This window comes from Alexandromys fortis, unplaced genomic scaffold (genome assembly GCF_014885135.2).
Source record: "Alexandromys fortis isolate MF-2015 unplaced genomic scaffold, M_Fortis_MF-2015_v1.1 scaffold_72, whole genome shotgun sequence".
Taxonomy (NCBI): Eukaryota; Metazoa; Chordata; class Mammalia; order Rodentia; family Cricetidae; genus Alexandromys; species Alexandromys fortis.
The window spans coordinates 3,981,572-4,000,257 of record NW_026067969.1 but is presented as its reverse complement, the minus strand read 5'-3'; the positions used below and the strand labels follow the sequence as shown (position 1 = coordinate 4,000,257).

The window sequence follows — 18,686 nt, the reverse complement described above, 5'->3', positions numbered from 1 at the left end:
GAGGTCAGAGATTGACATTAGCTGTCTTCCTTTCTTGCTCTCCACTCTGTGTTTTTGGGTCAGGGTCCCTCACTGAACCTGGAGCCAGATGTGTTGGGGAGACTGACCCTGGGGACCCACTGGTATCTGTCCTTTAGTGTCAGGGTTGTACATGTGTGTCCCTGTGCCTGTTCCAAGCTCAGGTCCCCACTGAGTCATCTCTCTTCTCCTGATTTTTTTTTTTTTTGAAACAGGGTTTTTCTGTAGAGTCCTGACTGTCCTGGAACTCACTTTGTAGACCAGGCTGACCTTGAACTCACAGAGATCCTCCTGCCTCTGCCTCCCAAGGGCTGAGATTAAAGACTTGCACCATCACCGCCCAACCTAATTATTTTATTATTATTATTATTATATTTTAATAAACTTCATTCCCATGTATGAGGTGTTCTTACTACAGGGAATTTGGGAAGAAATCCTTACACACTGTCATTAATGCTTCAGAAACTTGTTCACAGAAACTAAATGCCCTCTTTTTTTCCTACGGTATTATTAATGCCCAAAGTAAACATTTGGCAACAATCTTAATGTCTAATTTGGAGTGGTAATGCTTTCTAGAAAAAAATCTATTGACTTAATTAAAAGGCTATGAGCCAAGGCTGAAGCCAGAACCTACAGACAGCTCTTCGGAGGTAGAAAACCAGCAGGCTGGGTGTCCAACTGAAAAGTTTTCTTTGTTTGTTTTGTTGTTGTTGTTTTTTGAGATAGGATTTTTCTGTGTAGCCCTGGCTGTGCTGGAACTCACTCTGTAGACCAGGCTGGCATCAAACACATGTAGATCTGCCTGCCTCTGTCTCCCAAGTGCTGGGACTAGAGGCGTGTGCCACCACTCCTGGTATTTTTATAAGATTTATTTAGGGATATCAGGAGTGGTGGTACTGGGCTAAGACAGAGGCAGAGGCAGGCAGAGCTTTGTGAGTTTGAGACTAGCCTGGTCTATATAGCCAGTTCTAGGATGTCTACATAGAGACACTCTTTCTCCAAAAAGAATTATTTTTATTGAGGGTCTGGAGAGATAGCTCACTGGTTAAGGGAACTGGTTCAGAGAACATGGATCAAATCCCAGCACCCACATGGTGAGTCACAGTTGTCTGTAACTCCAGCTCTAGGGCCTCTGAGGGCACCATGAGGTGCACAGACATACATGCAGACAATGTATGCATTAGGATCCTCTAGAGTCACAGAGTTTATGGGATGACTCTCTCTAGATATAAAAAGATGATTCATTGGAATGACTTTCAGGCTACAGTCCTGCAACAATGGCTAGCTGTGAATGGAAAGTCCAAGAATCTAGTAGTTTCTCAGTTCCGCAAGGCTGGGTGTCTTTTGTATACGCTGGAATCCTGAAGGATTGGGCTCCAATGCCAGTGAAGGAATAGGTGTGCTAGCAAGTTGATGGCAAACAGGCGAAGAACAAAAGCATTCTTCCATGTCCTTACATAGGCTTCCAGCAGACGGTGTGGCCCAGATTAGAGGTGGGTCATCCCCCGCCAAGATCCTGATCAACAATGTTTGCCTTCCAACATCAAAGGTCCAGCCAAACTAGAAGTGGATTCACCCACTTTAAGCTGAGCAAAAATAATCTCTCGCAGGTGTGTCTTCTATTTCTAGATTGTAGTTCATTCCAGATGTAGTCAAGTGGACAAGAACAACCATCACAGCAGACATTTTAAACTTATTGTTTGTGTGGATGTGCATGCCTTTATGAGTTTGCATGTGCACATAAGTGCAGGTGCCTGAAGAGCACGGGAGAGGAGCCCCTGCAGCTGGAGTTACAGGAGGCTGTGAGCCATCATCTGAGGTGGGTGTTGGGAACTGAACCTGGGTCCTCAGCAAGAGCAGTATTGCTCTTAACTGCTGAGCCATCTCTCCAGTCCCTGAACTAATCAATCTGTGGCTTGTTGAGACAGGGTCTCACTATGTAGCCCAGGCTGGCCCTGACTCACAGAGATCCACTTAACTCTGCCTCCCCAAGTGCTGGGATTAAAGGTGTGCACCACCATATCATGCTGAAAATAGGTTAACAATCATTAAAAATGTTCTTTAAATGCCACTGGCCTCCCCGTATCTAGCCTCTCCCCTTTCCACAAAGCTGAGGATGACCTTGAACTTCTGACTCTTTTTCTATCTCCTGAATGTTGGGATGACAGGAATGCACTACCACACTTTATGTGGTGCTGGGGATCAAACTCAGCTGAGCTACATCCTCAGTCCCCTCTACCTTCTGTTGAAAGAAAAAAAAGCCCCAGCAACCAAGAGCTGATAAGAAGGAACGGCTTCATAGCAGCCTTCCTGAAGAGCGTGGACAATGCCACCATAGGAAGAACCAGAGGCTGAGTGGAGCCCAGAGTGACTAAGCTCCTGTCCTGCCATGTGATGAGGCAGATTCGTCTCAGCAACCAGCACATCTGAGAAAAACTGGGCTGGACAGTCCCCACTTCCAAATCCAGGGCTAATGTGGGGTCTGGGCCAGAATTGTCTGCTGGCAAACAAAATGTGGGTTGGCACAGGGATCAAGCTTGCCTGAGGGCTGTGTGGGTTTCATTCTGGCACTGCAGTTGGGCACTGAATTGCTTTAATTGGCCATGTCCAATAAAATGTTTTTTTCTGGGAGGGCTGATGAGAGTACAAAGGTAGATACCGCATGCTAAATAGAGGAAGTGTCTGGAAAGACAAAAAGCCCAAATACCTCTCATGTAGTCCTCTGACAGTCTTACTCCATTTCCTGTTGGCAGAACAAATTATCTTAGGCTTGTAGTTTACAGAGAATGGAGGTTTATTTGCCTTAGGGTTCTGCAGCCTAGGAATTCCATATCAAGGACCCGGTATCTCCTGGGCATCTGCAAGGCCCTTACTTTGGATCAGAACATGCAGAGGGAACACATAACAAGGCAGAGCAAGCTGGCCAGATAACCACTAGCGCCACCACAGGGGCATTTATCCTGTTTCCGGACTGTGGGTGTGAAGTGACCACCTGGCCTTGCCTGCTGTGAAGGACTGAACCAGAATCAACCTTGACGTTGCCTTTGTCAAGAGTATTTTACCACGTTGTCAAGAGTATTTTGTCACGGGGACAGGACAAGAAACTAAGACGTGAGTGGACATGTGGGTTTGCTGGCCGTAGCTGAGAGATGGCACAGCTCTCAACCCAAGGGCTGTCCTTCCCAGAATTGGGGCAGCTTTTGTTGCATGTAGCACAGCAAACTTGGAAGGGAAGCATTACTGCTCCCGGGTGCAGGAGACTGGACCAGTGCAATCCACAGGTAGGGAGCAGGAATGGGATTGAGATGCTGAGATGTTGTGGGGTGAAGCTCCTTCCCTTCGGTGGTGATGTCATCACCCCATGCAGGCCAGGCTATATTTGTAGACCCCCAAAACAAAGAACAAACTAATCTGTGGATAGCACTTGGTTTATTCATTAGAAAAACAAAACCAAAAACCCAATGGGTTTTACATACAAAACAAACGTTCTGTTTTTAAGTGTTAGAAGCACTCTTTAAAATTTAAAGTGGAACACAGATGACACAAGGCCGTTTCTCCAGAAACACATGAACAAATATAATATGCACATGGAATTTATTATATACAGATCAAGATTGTTCAGGGGCAAGACAGAGCCACAGAGCCCTGTGCACATCACAAGGCAGACACAGAGGATGGTAGGAGCATCTGCATCTGGGCACACAAGTGAATTGCAATTAAGACCCAGGTGCATAAAGCAGAAAGCTTACTTCCATGTTAGAAAGTTAGAACACTAACAGAATCAGCCACAGTGTAGAGCCACAGCAACCCAGCACCCTAAGCTGCAGAACTCAGGGGTGACAGGGAGATGAATCACAACGCAGGTACAGTCCTCACACTGGGGGTCCAGCACAACTTCAGCCCCGAGTTGCCACTGGCACCTCAGCACCAAGGCAGTATCACTCTAACTTCCAGGACCCCAAGCTGCTGCCTGCAGTCTGGCTGCAGCACTGGCCAGGCCCTTCTTTCTCGTGGGTAGAGGCAGGGTTGCAGAAAGCCATGCAGGTTGCTGGTGTTATCATTGGTCATATACAACTGGGCTTTGAGTCCGACAGGGCTGGTGTGGGGAGGGTTTGTCCCCAATGTTTCCAGGGCTGGGGTTCACCATCACAGGTGACTTAAGGTGTTCAGAGACAAAGCCATCTCATGGCCTCACTACTCACCCATACATAAAGAACAGGACAGTCAAAACGAACACGTGGAATCACCTTTTAGAGCCACAAATAAAAACAAACCTGTAGCTCTTGTATAAAGAGGTTTATATGGATGCTAGGATGGGCAAGCAACTATATACTGGATGATCTGGGCTCAGCTGAGCTGCAGAGCCAGCAGCCAGATTCCCACACTAGACAGGGGATGACTGGTTCACTATCTGCTGGCTGTTGTGCTTTGAACTGTTTTCTAATTACAGGCCATGACTACAGGATGCAGAGAAGGCCACTGGCCAGGGACCAGAGTACCTCATGAAGCACCCTTGTCCCAGTGGCATCCGGACCTCAGCTATATTAGCACTTCCAATGTGGACAGCTGCTGCTGTCTCCAGGCCGATTTGCACCAGCAAATGGCCCACAAACCCAGCCTCTGTCTGTGACTCTCACAGGGACAGTAAGAGCCAAGTGTTTGCTCATCTACACACATGCATGGAGACCACAGAGAATTGCAGCTAGGAACACCCTGCAAGACTTAATGACATTTTCAAAAAGTGTTTCTTACACTACTTTAAATAATTTACAAAAAAACCCTACAAAAACCTTATGTACCAGGACACATACATTAAATAAAAACATCATTTGAGGTTAGTGTACATATTTATACAGGGGGGCTACACAGAACAGAAGGGACCTTCTTTTTGCTCTTTAATGGTCAGGATCCCCTACTCCAACCCCATGCTGCCAACACACACACACACACACACACACACACTGATTCTCACAGCTATGGCAAGAGAACCAGGGCATGCCTGTCACAACTTGAGGCCTTTGCTGCTCACTGTGGTGCTGCCCCCATCTTCCACAGAGGTGTCACTGAATTCGCTGGCATCACTACCCAAGGCCTCCTGGTCCTGGTGTTCCCTGTCAACTCTGTGTCGATATCTCAGGTCTAGGACATTGTCTTCAGAGCCAGAATTCCTCCTGTCCTGCTGTCTCAGGGCCCCCTGGGCCTTCAGGCTTGGCCAGTGCCCACTGTCCTTCATAAGCAAGTGTGGGCTTCCAAACACAGGGCTGTGACCAGACTGGGTCTCCCTGAAGGCCGAGAATGCTGGACCCTGAAGGGGCAGGCCCAGGTTGGGGCTGAAGAGACCAGCCTGTTTGCCTCCCCAGGAGACACTCTTCCCGAAGTGGAAGAGCTGGGTAGAGAGGAAAGGCAGGCCCTTCTTTGGGCCTGAGGAGAGGCTGGGTGAGCCCCCAGCCTGTGATGTGGCCCCCTTTTCTTTCTCACCCCCAAAGACCCCTGTCCATAGTGTGCCTTGTCCGGAATTCAGTGCCCATGGGCTGGACAGCCTCCTCTGGTGTGCAAAGTCACTCCAGGGGAGGGTGAGGTCAGTCTGGGGTCCAGGATTGGGGGTCAGCAAGTTCTGACTGCCATAGTTCAGGTGAAATGTGCCCCCAGCACTTCCAGCCTCAGTACCCAGTTTGGCACAACTGGGCAGCTGACCGAAAACGCTCTCTGCCACGGCAGTCTGGGTTCCCCGGGGGCTCTGGTCTTTGTGAACGCTGGCACTTTTCCTGCTTGGTGGAGACACTTTGACAGAGTTGTTCCTGCTGGTGTTCTTGGGAGGCGCTGGCTCGCTTCGACCCAGGGCAGTGGGAACACGAGTGGCCTGCTCGGCACGGGGAGTGCCCCTCCCAGTCTGGCTTGGGAGGCCCGTTGCCTGTGTCCGAGCTCTCTCTGGGCCTCTCCTTCCTTCGGCCAGCTGAGGGGTTCCCCTGGCTTTTTGGCTCCGCGTGCACACTCCTGGCTGCAGTGCTGGGGTTGGCTCTTTTCTGCAGGGCATCTCTAGCTTGGCAGGTCCTCCTTGAGGTTCTGAGCTGCGTACAGACTCCTTGGCCTTTTCTGCCAAAAACCTTCTGATCTCCAGCTCGATGCTGTCATCGCTGTCCACTGAGCTGTCCTCAGACAGGAGGCTGGAGGCAGGAGGGAGTAGCCCACTGGCTCCTGTATCCTTAGAGGGAGGAGTCCCTTTTGGACTCTTCTTCCTGGGAGGCAAGGCCAGGGCAGCATCCTCAACCCCTGTGCCAACCAGCTTCGCCCTCTCGGCCACGCTGCTAAAGATGCTTACTGGGCTTCTTCCGGGGCCATCTTTGTTGTCCCCTCTGCCCTTGGACAGACAGCTCCGTAGTGCCTGCTGCCCATGGTCCTTCCAGTCCCCAGGGAGGCTGCTCAGCTTCTCTCCACACCGAGTCTCCGTGGTGCCAAATCTGACCTTCTTACACGTAGCTCGGGGGTCTCGGCACCTCTTCTTGAACTTTCGCTTAGATCTTAACAAGTCCTTGATGGCCATGTCCAGGTCCTCATCACTGTCCAGGGAGCTGCTCTTGTCCTCAGAGCTCTCTTTCTCACCAGCACTCTTCCCCTCAGCTGCTTTCCCGAGACCCCCATGGCCCTGTGACAGCTGTGCATCACTGAACCCAGCTGCCCTGGAAGGGACAGACTGGTCTTTGGCCTCAGTCTCCCCTCCCGGGGCCTCTGCGACTTTGCTCTGGCTGGGAGGGTCCCAACCGTCATGGCCAGGCTGACCCTTCCCCTGGATGAGGTCACTGTCCTGGGCACTTTCTCTACCCTCCCTTATTTTCTTGGACACTGTATTGTTGCCTCCACTTCTCCGTTTCCGTTTGCAGCCCAGGGAAAGATCTGGTGTTTTAGCCTTGGGGATGCCAGTCTGGCCACTGGGGCCGGATGGGGACAGGGGGCCCTGGGCAGGCTGTGGACTCCCTACTTGTGCCTTGAGGGCCAAAAATGTCCGGATCTCCTGCTCTATGCTGTCGTCACTGTCAACGTTGCTGCTTTCACCTTCAGAGCGGGGAGGGGCAGGGGGGGGACAGAAGAGTGGGTTCACGGATGGAGGCCGGTCACCGTCTTCCATGGGGACTGGCAGAATGGTCTTGGAAATGTCCAGGATTGCTTCTGCACACATCAGCTCGGTGGATGTGTCTGCTAGGCATGATGGAGTCTGGTGCACAACTTCGCTCTTGGCGGCAGTGTGTCCTGGAGGTGCAGGGGCTCTCACATCCTTTAGGAGCTTGGAGAGGGATTCAGGGTGGAGACCCCCCAGGGTGCTGTCTATTACCTTTGGGGCTGCTAGCTTTTTCTTGCTTGGGGGTCTCCTGTGGGCTTCAGGCAAGGCACTAGACTGAGCACTGCCAGGGCTCTCCTCTTGGAGCGGGGCTCTCAGAGGTGGCTCCCCATTGGCCTCATTCCTGGTCTTCTCTAGCTGGTACAGCTGGATGGCCTCCTCGATGCCATCATCACTGCTGGAGTCAGAGGCCTGGTGCACTGGGGCTGAGTTCCTGATGCGCTTGCTGCGCCTGGCAGGCATGCTCCTCCTCACCCCACCCCTGTTCTGCGCAGCCTCTGGTCTGTGGGCAGTTAGCCTTGTATTCACCGGGGTCTCAGGCTCGGTGGTGACCTTAGACCGGAAGTTTCTGGGCTGTGTGCTCGTCTTGGTTAACCTGGGAGGTTTGCGGAAGATGAACTCCTTACAGGTTCCCATCAGAGCTGCCCTGGCTGAGGTCTCTCGGTTCCCTCTGTGTCTGGCAGGGCTTCCGTTTGGGTCTGATTTTTTATCCATAGACCCATCACACTTGGGGTTTTCATGCTGCCTTTTCTCATTAAGAAACTGTTCTATTTCAGCTTGGATGCTCTGTTCAAAGGAGTCTTCGCTGCTCATGCTAGCTGGGGAGGTGGAGCCCTGGTCCTCACCAGCTCCCACAGGGACACTACCTGAGCCAGGAATGATTTGTGAGGGGTATGGGCTCGGTAGGGTACAGCTGTGGGCAGGCTCTGGGACACAGGGGGCTCCTCGGGACACAGGCTCAGAAGCCCCACCCTTGGCCTTCAGGTACTCTTGGATAGCCTCCTCGATGTCCCGGTCCACAGAGTCGTCACTGTCAGAATCCAGCTCCAAGGGACCCTGTCTCCCAGCTTCATCTTTCTCTAGGGCTTTGCCGTCTGCAACAAGACCACAGGCAGGGAACTCTGACTGCTCTTTGCACACAGCAGGTTTGGAGGCCAGTCTGGTGTCCCGGCACCTTTCTGCACGTTGGCCTCTCTGTGGGGCACGCTCATGGCTCATGCCCAGGGCAGCCTCGTCTCTCTGCAGCGTGCTGATGAGCATCTGTACCCTGGCGCTCACGGAGGCCCTGGAGGTGTCCTCTTTAGACTCTGAGAAGCAGTCAGGAAAGCAGAAGCTCCTGGGCTGGCCAAAGGCCTCCCATCTGGACTGGAGCGCCACCACTGGAGGGGCGTTCATGAGGAACATCCTAGCAGGCAGGCTGGGTGCTGGGAGGCAGGGCTTATGGGTCAGCCCATTTCACATCCTGGGGGCAAAGAAAGCATAGTGAAGGCTATAGCTCAGTGGTTAACAGCAGCACACACCCACGCCACCATAAGAGACAACACACCTGGGGCTACGACCTAATGTCTCGTTGGCTGGGGAGGCTCATGCAAGCCACTCAGAACTTAGTTTTGCCAGCAATACTAGGAGTTGTAGCATAATTAATAAAAACCCAGGGACAGACATTGGGGTTCAACCTGAAGGTCAGAAAAGCAAAACAGCCAGCCACTGGCTCTTACCTCTACCTCAGTCTGAAATGGGGATCCTGCCTCCAGGAATCCTCAGAACGGGACTGTTTGGGACTGTTTGAGAGCTGTCTCCTTCCATCTTATACTCCCCTCTAGGGCTGGGATTAAAGGTGTGCACCACTACTGCCCAGGCTTCTGTGGCAAACTAGCGTGGCTACTGGAATTAAAGGTGTACGCTACCACTGCCTGGTCTGTAAGGCTGACCAGTGGGGCTGTTTTACTCTCTGATCTTCAGGCAAGCTTCATTTATTAAAATACAAATAAAATATCTCTACAAGGAGTCACTTCATCCTGTAGGTAGAAGACTCAGGAAAAAAAAATGCTTGCAAATTCCTGCAGCCCTTTCCTCTCCCCTCCAGGGCTGCACCTCTTCTGCAAGAGGACGAAAGAGGCGCCATTTCCCTCCCAGTGTCATTAGAAGCCACAGCAGCCTATAAATGCTCCTCTGTACTTTAAAAAGAAGGGCTAACCACAAGCCTAGGGAAGTTGGACGTCATGGCTGGATTCTTTGTGGAAATGACCAATGTGCTCTTTAACCAAAGTTGAGCTCTTTAACCAAAGAGCACTTTCTCAGGCGTTTTTCCAGAGGTGCCTTCACTACATTGCTGTGTGTGAAAATGTCAGATATGTGGCAGATCGTTTTCATAGGCCGACATCAAGTTTTGCTAATTAGCACGAAAGTTGTACTAACTTTCTGGTGGTCACAACTAATTGGTGGTCACATCACATGGGTGGATCTGGGTCTAGTAGTAGGCTGTGTCTTTTTGGAGAAAAGGACCGTGTGGCGCGTGAACAGAACATGGGTCTATCAGCTCGGATGAGGCGAATGCTGGAAAATAAGTTGTTACAAGCCAGGTGTCCACACGTCAGCTAGCCTGGTGTCAGGAACACCAAAGACAAGTTTGCAGAATCACTGCAGAGGAGGCACATGCAGAGGCACAGGGTCGTCTGGAAAAATACCGGCTGCTCTGCATAGCTCCTGATTCTTCCTGGCTCCTTTGATCACCTTCTGCCTCCTGAGATGGGAGAGCACCTAAAGGCTGAAGAACAGAGACCTGAGCTCCCCTGAGGGAAGGCACAGAAGGTTGTCCCCACCCCTAACCCAAGGTGGGATGGTAGGCCTGGCCTGCTGTTGGCCTCGCTTTGCGTTCTGTCCTCTCTATCATTGTGTCATCAGACAAGCCTAACCGACAGGCCAAGATGTGCCGTATACAGACTGAACTCCCTTCCTAGACGGGAAGGGCGGCCATCTAGACCAAAATCTGCTAAGGGGACAGGCAACTAATGAGAGCTCACTGCAAAGGCAACTCATGGGTGATTGCCAACGCGTGCTTCAAAGGTTAAACTAACACATAAAACCCATTGCAGTTACTTGAAATTCTCAAGTGTAGGCTGATGTTCCGCAGGGCTTCAGGGATGAGGTCACCCCTACTCCTCTTACACTTCGGACTATCTCCCACCAGCTCTTAAAGTCGGCTCTGAGGGCTGGGCATGTGGTGTGTGCTTTTAATCCCAGCACTGGGGAGGCTGAGGCAAGTGGATGTCTCTGAGTTCCAGGTCAGCTTGGTCTACACATAGTGAGGCCCTGGCCTTCCAGGGCTATATAGTGAGACCAAGCTGTATAAATAAATGAATGAATGAATAAAACAAATAAATAAAAATCAGCTTTATGACTGGAATTATAGAGAACCAGCGACATCTGGTTTAGAAATCGGTGATATCTTTTTTTAAAAAATTAATTAATTTATTTATTTATTTATTATGTATACAATATTCTGTCTGTGTGTATGTCTACAGGCCAGAAGAGGGCACCAGACCTCATTACAGATGGTTGNTATGTCTACAGGCCAGAAGAGGGCACCAGACCTCATTACAGATGGTTGTGAGCCACCATGTGGTTGCTGGGAATTGAACTCAGGACCTTTGGAAGAGCAGGCAATGCTCTTAACCTCTGAGCCATTTCTCCAGCCCCAATCGGTGATATCTTAAAAATTTTTTTGTCATGTCATTTTTATGTGTATGTGTATATATTGGGGGGGGGGCGTTGAGACAGGATTTCTCTGTGTAGCCCTAGCTGTCCTGGAACTCACTCTGTAGACCAGGCTGACCTTGAACTCACAGAGGCCCTGCCTGCCAGTTCGCGTTGTTACCATAAAACAAACTCAGGAAAGCTTGCCCTGACACCATTTACATTTACTGTAGCTAGTTTACCACTGCTCTGGACGGACAGCCACAGGGTGGGGAGAGCTTTACTATACTAGCTACCAGAGCTCACCTCCTGGCCATCTACCACAGCCCTACTCTCCAATAACACTGCCTTCCCAGCACCCCACAGGCACAGGGCAGTGGGAGCTAATGGAGAAAGTGGCTTCTTTCACCGGCTAGGGGACCTCCGCCTTTCCCTGCTGCAGAGTTGTTGAAGCTCCCAGAGCAGTGCAACAGAAATCACAAAACAGGCGCACAGCTCAACTGTGGAGGCTCTGAATCAGCAGGGCGTGGTGGTACGTGCCTGGAATTCCAGGTGAAGGCTGGGGACCAGGAGTCCACTGTTTCCTTATCTACTTCAAAGATGCCAGCTGGGCTATTGAGATCCTATCTCCTCTCAACAGACTGAAAACAAAAGGTGCGTGGGGTGGAGTAGGTGTGTGTGTGTGTGTGGTGGGTGGGGTAGGTGTGTGTGTGTGTGGTGGTGGGGGTAACATTAACGTCTTAACAAGAGGGCAACCATTACACCAGGTGCAGAGCCGAGGAGATAGATGGTTTTTATCTCCACTCACCTGTTCACAGCTTATAACGATGGACCCAGAGCTGGGCTTCTCCAACAGTCTTAATGGTTGTTGGTCCAACTACCTGGACTACATCCATCTTGGGAGCGGTCATTCTGGAGAACCATGAACTGTAGAGAGTTAGAAATGTTGGGTTGGGGCTTTAAACTGGAACCAGCCTTCCAGGGTGGCTGTGGGTACAATCAGCCAGCCTGGCCTCTGAACCTAAGTTATGGTGCAGAGGCACCCTGCACCCGTCAACTTGAAGTGGGTATGGGTAAGATTTGGTCCGTAGGAGCCAGAGGAACTGATAAGATTCGGCCCCCTGTAAAACTGTTGTGTCTGCCATCCCCTGTGCGGAGACAGACTCCTACAGCAGCCTGAGCACAGACTGCTCATCGCGCTGCCTCAGAGGCAGCTGGAGCAGCAGTCTGGTCTTAAGCAGGTTAATGCCAACCATTCTCCAGGCAGAGGCAGGGCCTTCGGCTGGTCTGTGCCCCAACCTATCCATCCCCCGAAGTCATTTTCTAAGATCCCAGGTTTAGGAAATCCGGGGGTCTCGAAGCTGCCCGTGGCAGGGCGAGAAGGCAGCCGTGAAGGCCAGGCAGGCCGCGGTGACCCGGAGCCCGCCCCTCACCTGAGCCTCACCTGGGCCCGACCTGCACCCGCTGGCTCTCGAGGAACGCAGGGCGCAACAAGCGCCAGGCACGCGCGGGAGGCGCCTCCCGGGGGCCGCGACCCTGGCCCATGGCAGCGTCCAGCCCCAGCCACTGACCCGATCCGGAGCCCGCTCGCCGCGGCCTGCACGGCGAACCCGGCCCAGCTGCCCGCCTTGCGCCCCGCGTCCCTGGAGGCGCCCGGCCCGGAGCGCGGGGAAACGCCGACACACGCGCCCCGCCCTCCTCGGTCTGGCGCCCGCAGCCACCGCGGACTCCCGCGGGGCACCCCGGGGCCCCGTGCGCCGTGGGAAGCGCGGGAGGGGAGGGCGGGGCCGGCGCGGCGAGGGGCGGGGCGACCCCCCCTCAGGCCGTCCCTCCCGCCACCTACCAGCGGCGGCGGTGGCGGCGGTGGTGGCGGCGGCGGTGGTGGCGGCAGCGGCCGCGCTCCGGAAGCCGTGCCCGGTGGCTGGGCATCATGGGAATGGCACGGCCGAGTTCCGGGGGAGGCGCGCGGCCCGGCCGGACCCCCGCCCGCGAGAGCGCGCCCACCTGCACCGCGAGTGCCTGCGCTCGGACACGCACGGCGAGGCGCGCGGGAGGAGCGCACCGGCCGGCGCGGAAGCGACCGCGGAGGCCGCGGAGGTCCGAGCCTGCGTGGGGACCCTCCTGTCTTCCCACACGAGCCTGGCGCAGCGCCCGGCGCCGAGAGCGCGCACAGCCCAGGGGTGCTGGAGGTCGCGCGCGTTGGCAAGTTGGCCACGGCGAGGGGCGTGGCCGTGGACAGCAGAAGAAGGGCCGCCGGACCGTCGCACTTCCTTAAACTGCCTTGTGCTGGTCCAGATCCAGTGCCCCCCCCCCCCCCCCCCCCCCCCCCCCCCCCCCCCCCCCCCCCCCCCCCCCGAGTACATGGCATCTGCCCAGCCCTGCCTTCCTCATCTTCAAGCCAGCAGAGGTGTGCTTCCCTGCCTGCGGTTTGCAGCCAGCTCGGGATTGCGGTTAGCTCGCCTGCGCTGGACACCTCGGACCTTCTGCCAGGGTCCTCCGTGTTGCTCATGCCTTCTGGAGTGCCCACGTCCTTTAACTTTGCAGAATGCTTCTGTATGTCTGTACCCAATGTCCCTTACCCCGACCTTAGTGAGATCTTAGACTACACCAAGAGATACGGACCCTGTGGCTGAGGAGGTGATAAACACCAGGGGTCATGCAGGGTGACCTGCTCCACATTCACAGAAGTGGCCTGGTGGAACAGGTGGGGTAGGACTGGCTTCGACCAACACAATCAGGATTATAGAGTGGAATTCCTTGGCTCTGTGACACATTCTGACCACGTGACTTGGAAATCTTCCTAGTTTTCTTTTGCTTTTCAGACAACCATGGAGATACTGTGTTGATGACAATGTCAGGGAGCAAGTGAGCCCCATCCTGGTCCCTAGGCACCCACCCTATGTGGTGGGGCAGTTGACAGGAGTGAGTGCCGGGATAGGACTGGAGAAAACCCGCAGAGACTTTGTTCCAGAGAAGGGCTCCTTCCCCCTCCCGTCACCCTTCCCCTTACTCTTCCCTTCAACACCCCTCTCCGTTTGTGTTTGCTTTTGTATTTGAGATAGGGTCTCCTGTAGCCTAGGCTGATTTTGAACTCCTAATCCTCATGCCTCTACCTCCCTCCTCCCTGGCATCGGGATTACAAATAAATGCCATGTAGCACGATTAATAAAAACCCAGAGACAGATATTGGGGTTCAGAAGGTCAGAGAAGCAAACCAGCCAGCCACAGGCTCTTACCTGAGATCTGCCTCCAGGAATCTCAGGATGAGACTGTCTGAGAGCTGTCTCCTCCTGTCTTATATTCCTCAGTAGGCTGGGATTAAAGGCGTGTAGCACTACTGCCCAGTTTCTATGGCAAACTAGTGTGGCTACTGGGATTAAAGGTGTGTGTCACCACTGCCTGGTCTGTAAGGCTGATCACTGTGGCTGTTTTACTCTCTGAATTTCAGGCAAGCTTTATTTATTAAAATACAAATGAAATGTCACCACAATGCCTAGCACCAAAAAGGTATTTCTAAGCTTGGGGAACTGGGGTGGAGGTGGGGATCAAGAAACACACAAAAGACATTTTAATGTTTCCATGCCTGGGATTTTTTTTTCTATTTGTTTTGTTCTTTTAAAGATTCATTCATTTTATTTTATGTGTATGAGTGTTTTGCCTGCATGGATGTATGTGTATGGTGTGTGTGCAGTTTTATTTTGCAGTTTTGGTTTTTTTCCAGGTGACAGAGGTAAGAATAGAGTCTAGACATGTGGCATGTGGAGGCCTCTGGGCAGCTCTGGGGCCTGTGGTGTTCAGTATACCACTTGAAGCCTCCTCTTGGCTCCTGACAAGGGATCAGAGACTTGGGACTTGAACATTTTTAAAGTTACATTTATTTCTTTGATTATTTATTTATTTGGTGCCCGCACTCTCTGTGCATGTGTGTATATGTGCATGGCTACATGCTATAGTGTGGATATGGAGGTCAGAGGGCAACTTGAGGGAGTTAGTTCTTTCCTTCCATTCCACGGAACCCGGGACTGAACTCAGGTCATTAGGGCTGGTGTCAAGTGCCTTCACCCACTGAGCTCTTTTGCCTGTTCCTTTTGGAACCTTCTTTTGGTCATTATGCATATGGAAAGACAGGGACCTGGCTGAAGCCCTAATGTCCTTCGTTAGAGTCTCCCAATCTTTATGGAATGAACAACTCTCAAAGCACTCACATGGAAGTTGTTACCACGGACCCTGGCCACATCTGAGAAAATGTGACAGTCTTTGACTCATGGGGTATGGGCACCCCAGACCCTGTTTGTGAGGACAATTAGACCCATATTAGGGAGGCTGCCTAGCTGTGTGTGTCACAAGTCAGGCTCACATTCAAGCTGTGTGAGTCTTTGAGGTGTTGATGTCGTCGTGAAGTTAGGCCCACAGCACTGACAGGTGTACTGCACTGCCCAGGTGTACTGCACTGATCAGATGTACTACACTATGCAGGTGTACTGCACTGACCAGGTGTGCTGCACTGTCCAGGTGTACTGCACTGACCAGGTGTACGGCATTGTCCAGGTGTACTGCACTGACCAGGTGTACTGCACTGTCCAGGTGTACTGCACTGACCAGGACCGCAGCACTGATCAAGCACACAGCACTGTCCAGGACCACAGCACTGGTGATCAAGCACACTGCACTGTCCAGGACTGCAGCACTGACCAAGCACACAGCACTGATCAAGCACACTGCACTGACCAGGACCGCAGCACTGACCAAGCACACAGCACTGATCAAGCACACTGCACTGCCCAGGACCGCAGCACTGACCAAGCACACAGCACTGGCCAAATGCACAGCTACAAAGGCTGTGCTTTGCTTGTCAATATAAATATCCCTAAGAGATGATTGATGGGAAGAAAGTGGGAAAACTTGGTATTCACTCTGACTGCAGTGACTCTGTTCTGAAGAAGAAGGTTTGTCTTGCGCCCTGACAGGAGGCTCCAGGGTCACAGTCATGTGCAAAAACTGTGTGGCAGAAAAAGGGAAGCATCATCCCATGTCCTGGAGAGCAAGGTGGATGCGGGAGATCCACATCTGCCTGGGGTGCAGTCTGCCCTGAATGGCAAGATGCGTTCTGGACAGTGTCCTGCAGTGGAGAGTGGGATGAGAGGGGACCTGTTAGTGTTTGCATTGTCGTTTATACTCTGTGAACTCTTAAAACTGTGAGCTGTGATCTCATATATAATAACTTAAATGACGAAAATATTTAATATAAGTATATCCCCCTATTCCCGAGGCAGGGTTCTCAGTTCTTGGCTGTCCTGGAACTTACTCTGTAGAACAGGCTGGCCTCAAACTCAGAGATCCTCCTGCTTCTACCTCCCAAGTACTGGACCAAGACATGTGCCACCACTGCCCAGCAAAAAGTACATTTTATGCGTGCAAGATGGGCACGGTGGCTCATACTAGCATTTGAGAAACTAAGGCTTGTTCAAGGCCATCCTGGGTCACATAGCAAGACCCTTTTCAAATAAAGAATATTCATGCTCTTGATATTTATTTTGCACAAATGTGTGTGGTATGTATCTGTATGCATGTTCTCATAGGCACATGAATGTGTAGGTGTGTGCACATGTGTGTTGAGGCCAGAGGTTGACATCTGGCATCTTCACTGAGCCCTCTCATTGAACCCACCTACTTAGCTAGTTTAGGTAGCAGGTTTGCCCCTGAATCCCCTGTCTCCTTCTCCCAAGTGCTGAGATTACAGGGCGCTTCCACATCCACTTGGCTTTTCCGTGCATGCTGGAGACCCAAATGCCAGTCCTCAGGCTTGCAGCTAACAGCTCTTCCACTGAGACAGTTCTCCACCGCCACACCCCGTTTTGTGTGTGTGAACATGCCACGGCGTGAAAGCTGAGGTCAGAGGACAACTTTCGGGGGCTGGTTCTCTTCTTGCACCGGGTGGGTTCAGAGACGGAACTTCGTGGGTCGGGTTCAGCTGTGTGTGCTCTTACCTGCTGAGCCTTGCCCACCCCTTTCTCCTGACAGTCGCGAGGTGAGTAGCTCTGTCCGCCATGTTGGTCCTCGACAATGGTCTACCCCATCGCAGACACGCAAACATGGAACCAGTGGATCCCGAATCCAAATCTCTGGAACGGAAATGATAACAGTCTGTATGTGGGCTGTAATTTGAAAAGCACCCGACATTATCTCGAGTTGGTGTGTTAAAACACGACAGAAAAAAGACCCAAAACAGCTACATCAGTCATGAGCTCATCTATACCGGAGGCATTTAAGCTGCAACAACAGCAACAAATCAAGAGGGATTCTTTATTTCTCCGTGTTTAGTAATTTTTTGTGAACAGTTTACATGATGAGTTCCAGGACAACCAGAGCTACATAGTGAGATCTCAAAGAAAAAAAGTGGAAGGTTTTTGCTTATTTATGTGTCGCATGTATGAGTATGTGAACATGTGTGCAGTCCTGGCAGAGGCCAGAAGAGGGCGTCGGATCTTCCAGATCCAGGTTACCAGCAGTTGTAAGTCACCTGAGGGTGCTGGTAGTTGAACTCTAGTCCTCTTAGCTACTGAGCCGTCTCTCTATCCCCTCTTTTAATAAAAAACAATTACATTTATTTATGTATCTATTCTTTATCCAAAGGCAGGCAGATCACTGCATTCCAGTCCAGCTAGGGCTACATAGTGAGATCCTGTCTCAAAAAAAAAAAATCATGTTTATTTGTTTATTTATTTTGTGTGCACCCCTGTGAAGATCAGAAGAAAACTTTTGAGAGTCAGTTTTCAAGAAACAGAAAAGAAAAAGAAAAATAAGAAGGAATTCTCTCCTTCTACTTTGTACGTCTCAAGTCATCAGGCTTGGTGGCAAGTGCCCCACCTGCTGAGCCATCTTGCCTGCTCTGGGAAAAAAGTTTTAGAGAAAAATCAATTGAATGTCCTATTTACATATTTCTTAATTTTTACTTATTTGCTTATTTATTTGAATAGTGTCTCACTGTTTAGCCCTGGCCTGGAACTCACTACGTCAACCAGGCTGGCCCTGGACTTACCATAACACTCCTGCTTCTGCCTCCTGGTGCTAGAATTACAGGTGTAGCATGAATAAAATAACCAAGAGACTGCTATTGGGGTTCAACCTGAAGGTCAGAAAAGCAAAGCAGTCAGCCACTGGCTCTTACCTCTATCTTAGACCGAAGATGGGCACTCTTGCTTCCATGAATCCTCAGAATGAGACTGAGAGTGAGACCTGTCTCCTCCTGTTTTATATTCCTCCCTAGTGCTGGGATTAAAGGTGTGCACCATCACTACCCAGTCCCTTGGCTGAGTAGTGTGGCTGCTTTGCACTGATCTTCAGGCAAGCTTTATTTATTAAAATACAACAATATACCACTATATATAGGTGTGCTCCAGGATGCACAGCTTGTATTTCTTTTTTTTAAAATATTTATTTATTTATTATGTATACAATATTCTGTCTGTGTGTATGCCTGAAGGCCAGAAGAGGGTGCCAGACCTCTTTACAGATGGTTTTGAGCCACCATGTGGTCGCTGGGAATTGAACTCAGGACCTTTGGAAGAGCAGGCAATGCTCTTAACCACTGAGCCATCTCTCCAGCCCTTGATTTATTTCTTACGCATACAATATTCTGTCTGTGTGTATGTCTGCAGGCCAGAAGAGGGCACCAGACCTCATTACAGATGGCTGTGAGCCACCATGTGGTAGCTGGGAATTGAACTCAGGACCTTTGGAAGAGTAGACAATGCTCTTAACCTCTGAGCCATCTCTCCAGCCCTTGTATTTCTTTTAAAAGTTTTTGCAAAGAAATACTTTTTGTACCAACTTTTATTTAGTTCTTTCAAATACTTAG

At 51.3% G+C, this 18,686-nt stretch overlaps 1 protein-coding gene across 5 annotated transcripts; it reads right to left on the bottom strand.

Moving 5' to 3' along the window:
• Nucleotides 1-3,435: 3,435 nt before the first annotated feature.
• Ppp1r26 (protein phosphatase 1 regulatory subunit 26) lies at nucleotides 3,436-13,101 on the bottom strand. Of its 5 annotated transcripts, none has more exons than XM_050155252.1 (4): nucleotides 12,672-13,101; nucleotides 11,637-11,755; nucleotides 9,551-9,899; nucleotides 3,436-8,594 (listed from the first exon to the last, which is right to left on the bottom strand). In XM_050155252.1, the coding sequence occupies exon 4, from the start codon at nucleotides 8,534-8,536 to the stop codon at nucleotides 5,021-5,023; it is 3,516 nt and encodes a 1,171-aa protein (XP_050011209.1). In that variant the 5' UTR covers nucleotides 8,537-8,594; nucleotides 9,551-9,899; nucleotides 11,637-11,755; nucleotides 12,672-13,101; the 3' UTR covers nucleotides 3,436-5,020. The 5 variants fall into 5 exon arrangements, with proteins under 5 accessions (XP_050011209.1, XP_050011206.1, XP_050011207.1 ...); XM_050155249.1 differs by lacking the exon at nucleotides 12,672-13,101 and adding an exon at nucleotides 12,273-12,655; XM_050155250.1 differs by lacking the exon at nucleotides 9,551-9,899.
• Between the last annotated feature and the right edge of the window lie 5,585 nt (nucleotides 13,102-18,686).

Bases quoted from the DNA above. Each gene is read 5' to 3' on its own strand.
- Ppp1r26 (XM_050155252.1), bottom strand. From the start codon at position 8,536: ATGTTCCTCATGAACGCCCCTCCAGTGGTGGCGCTCCAGTCCAGATGG.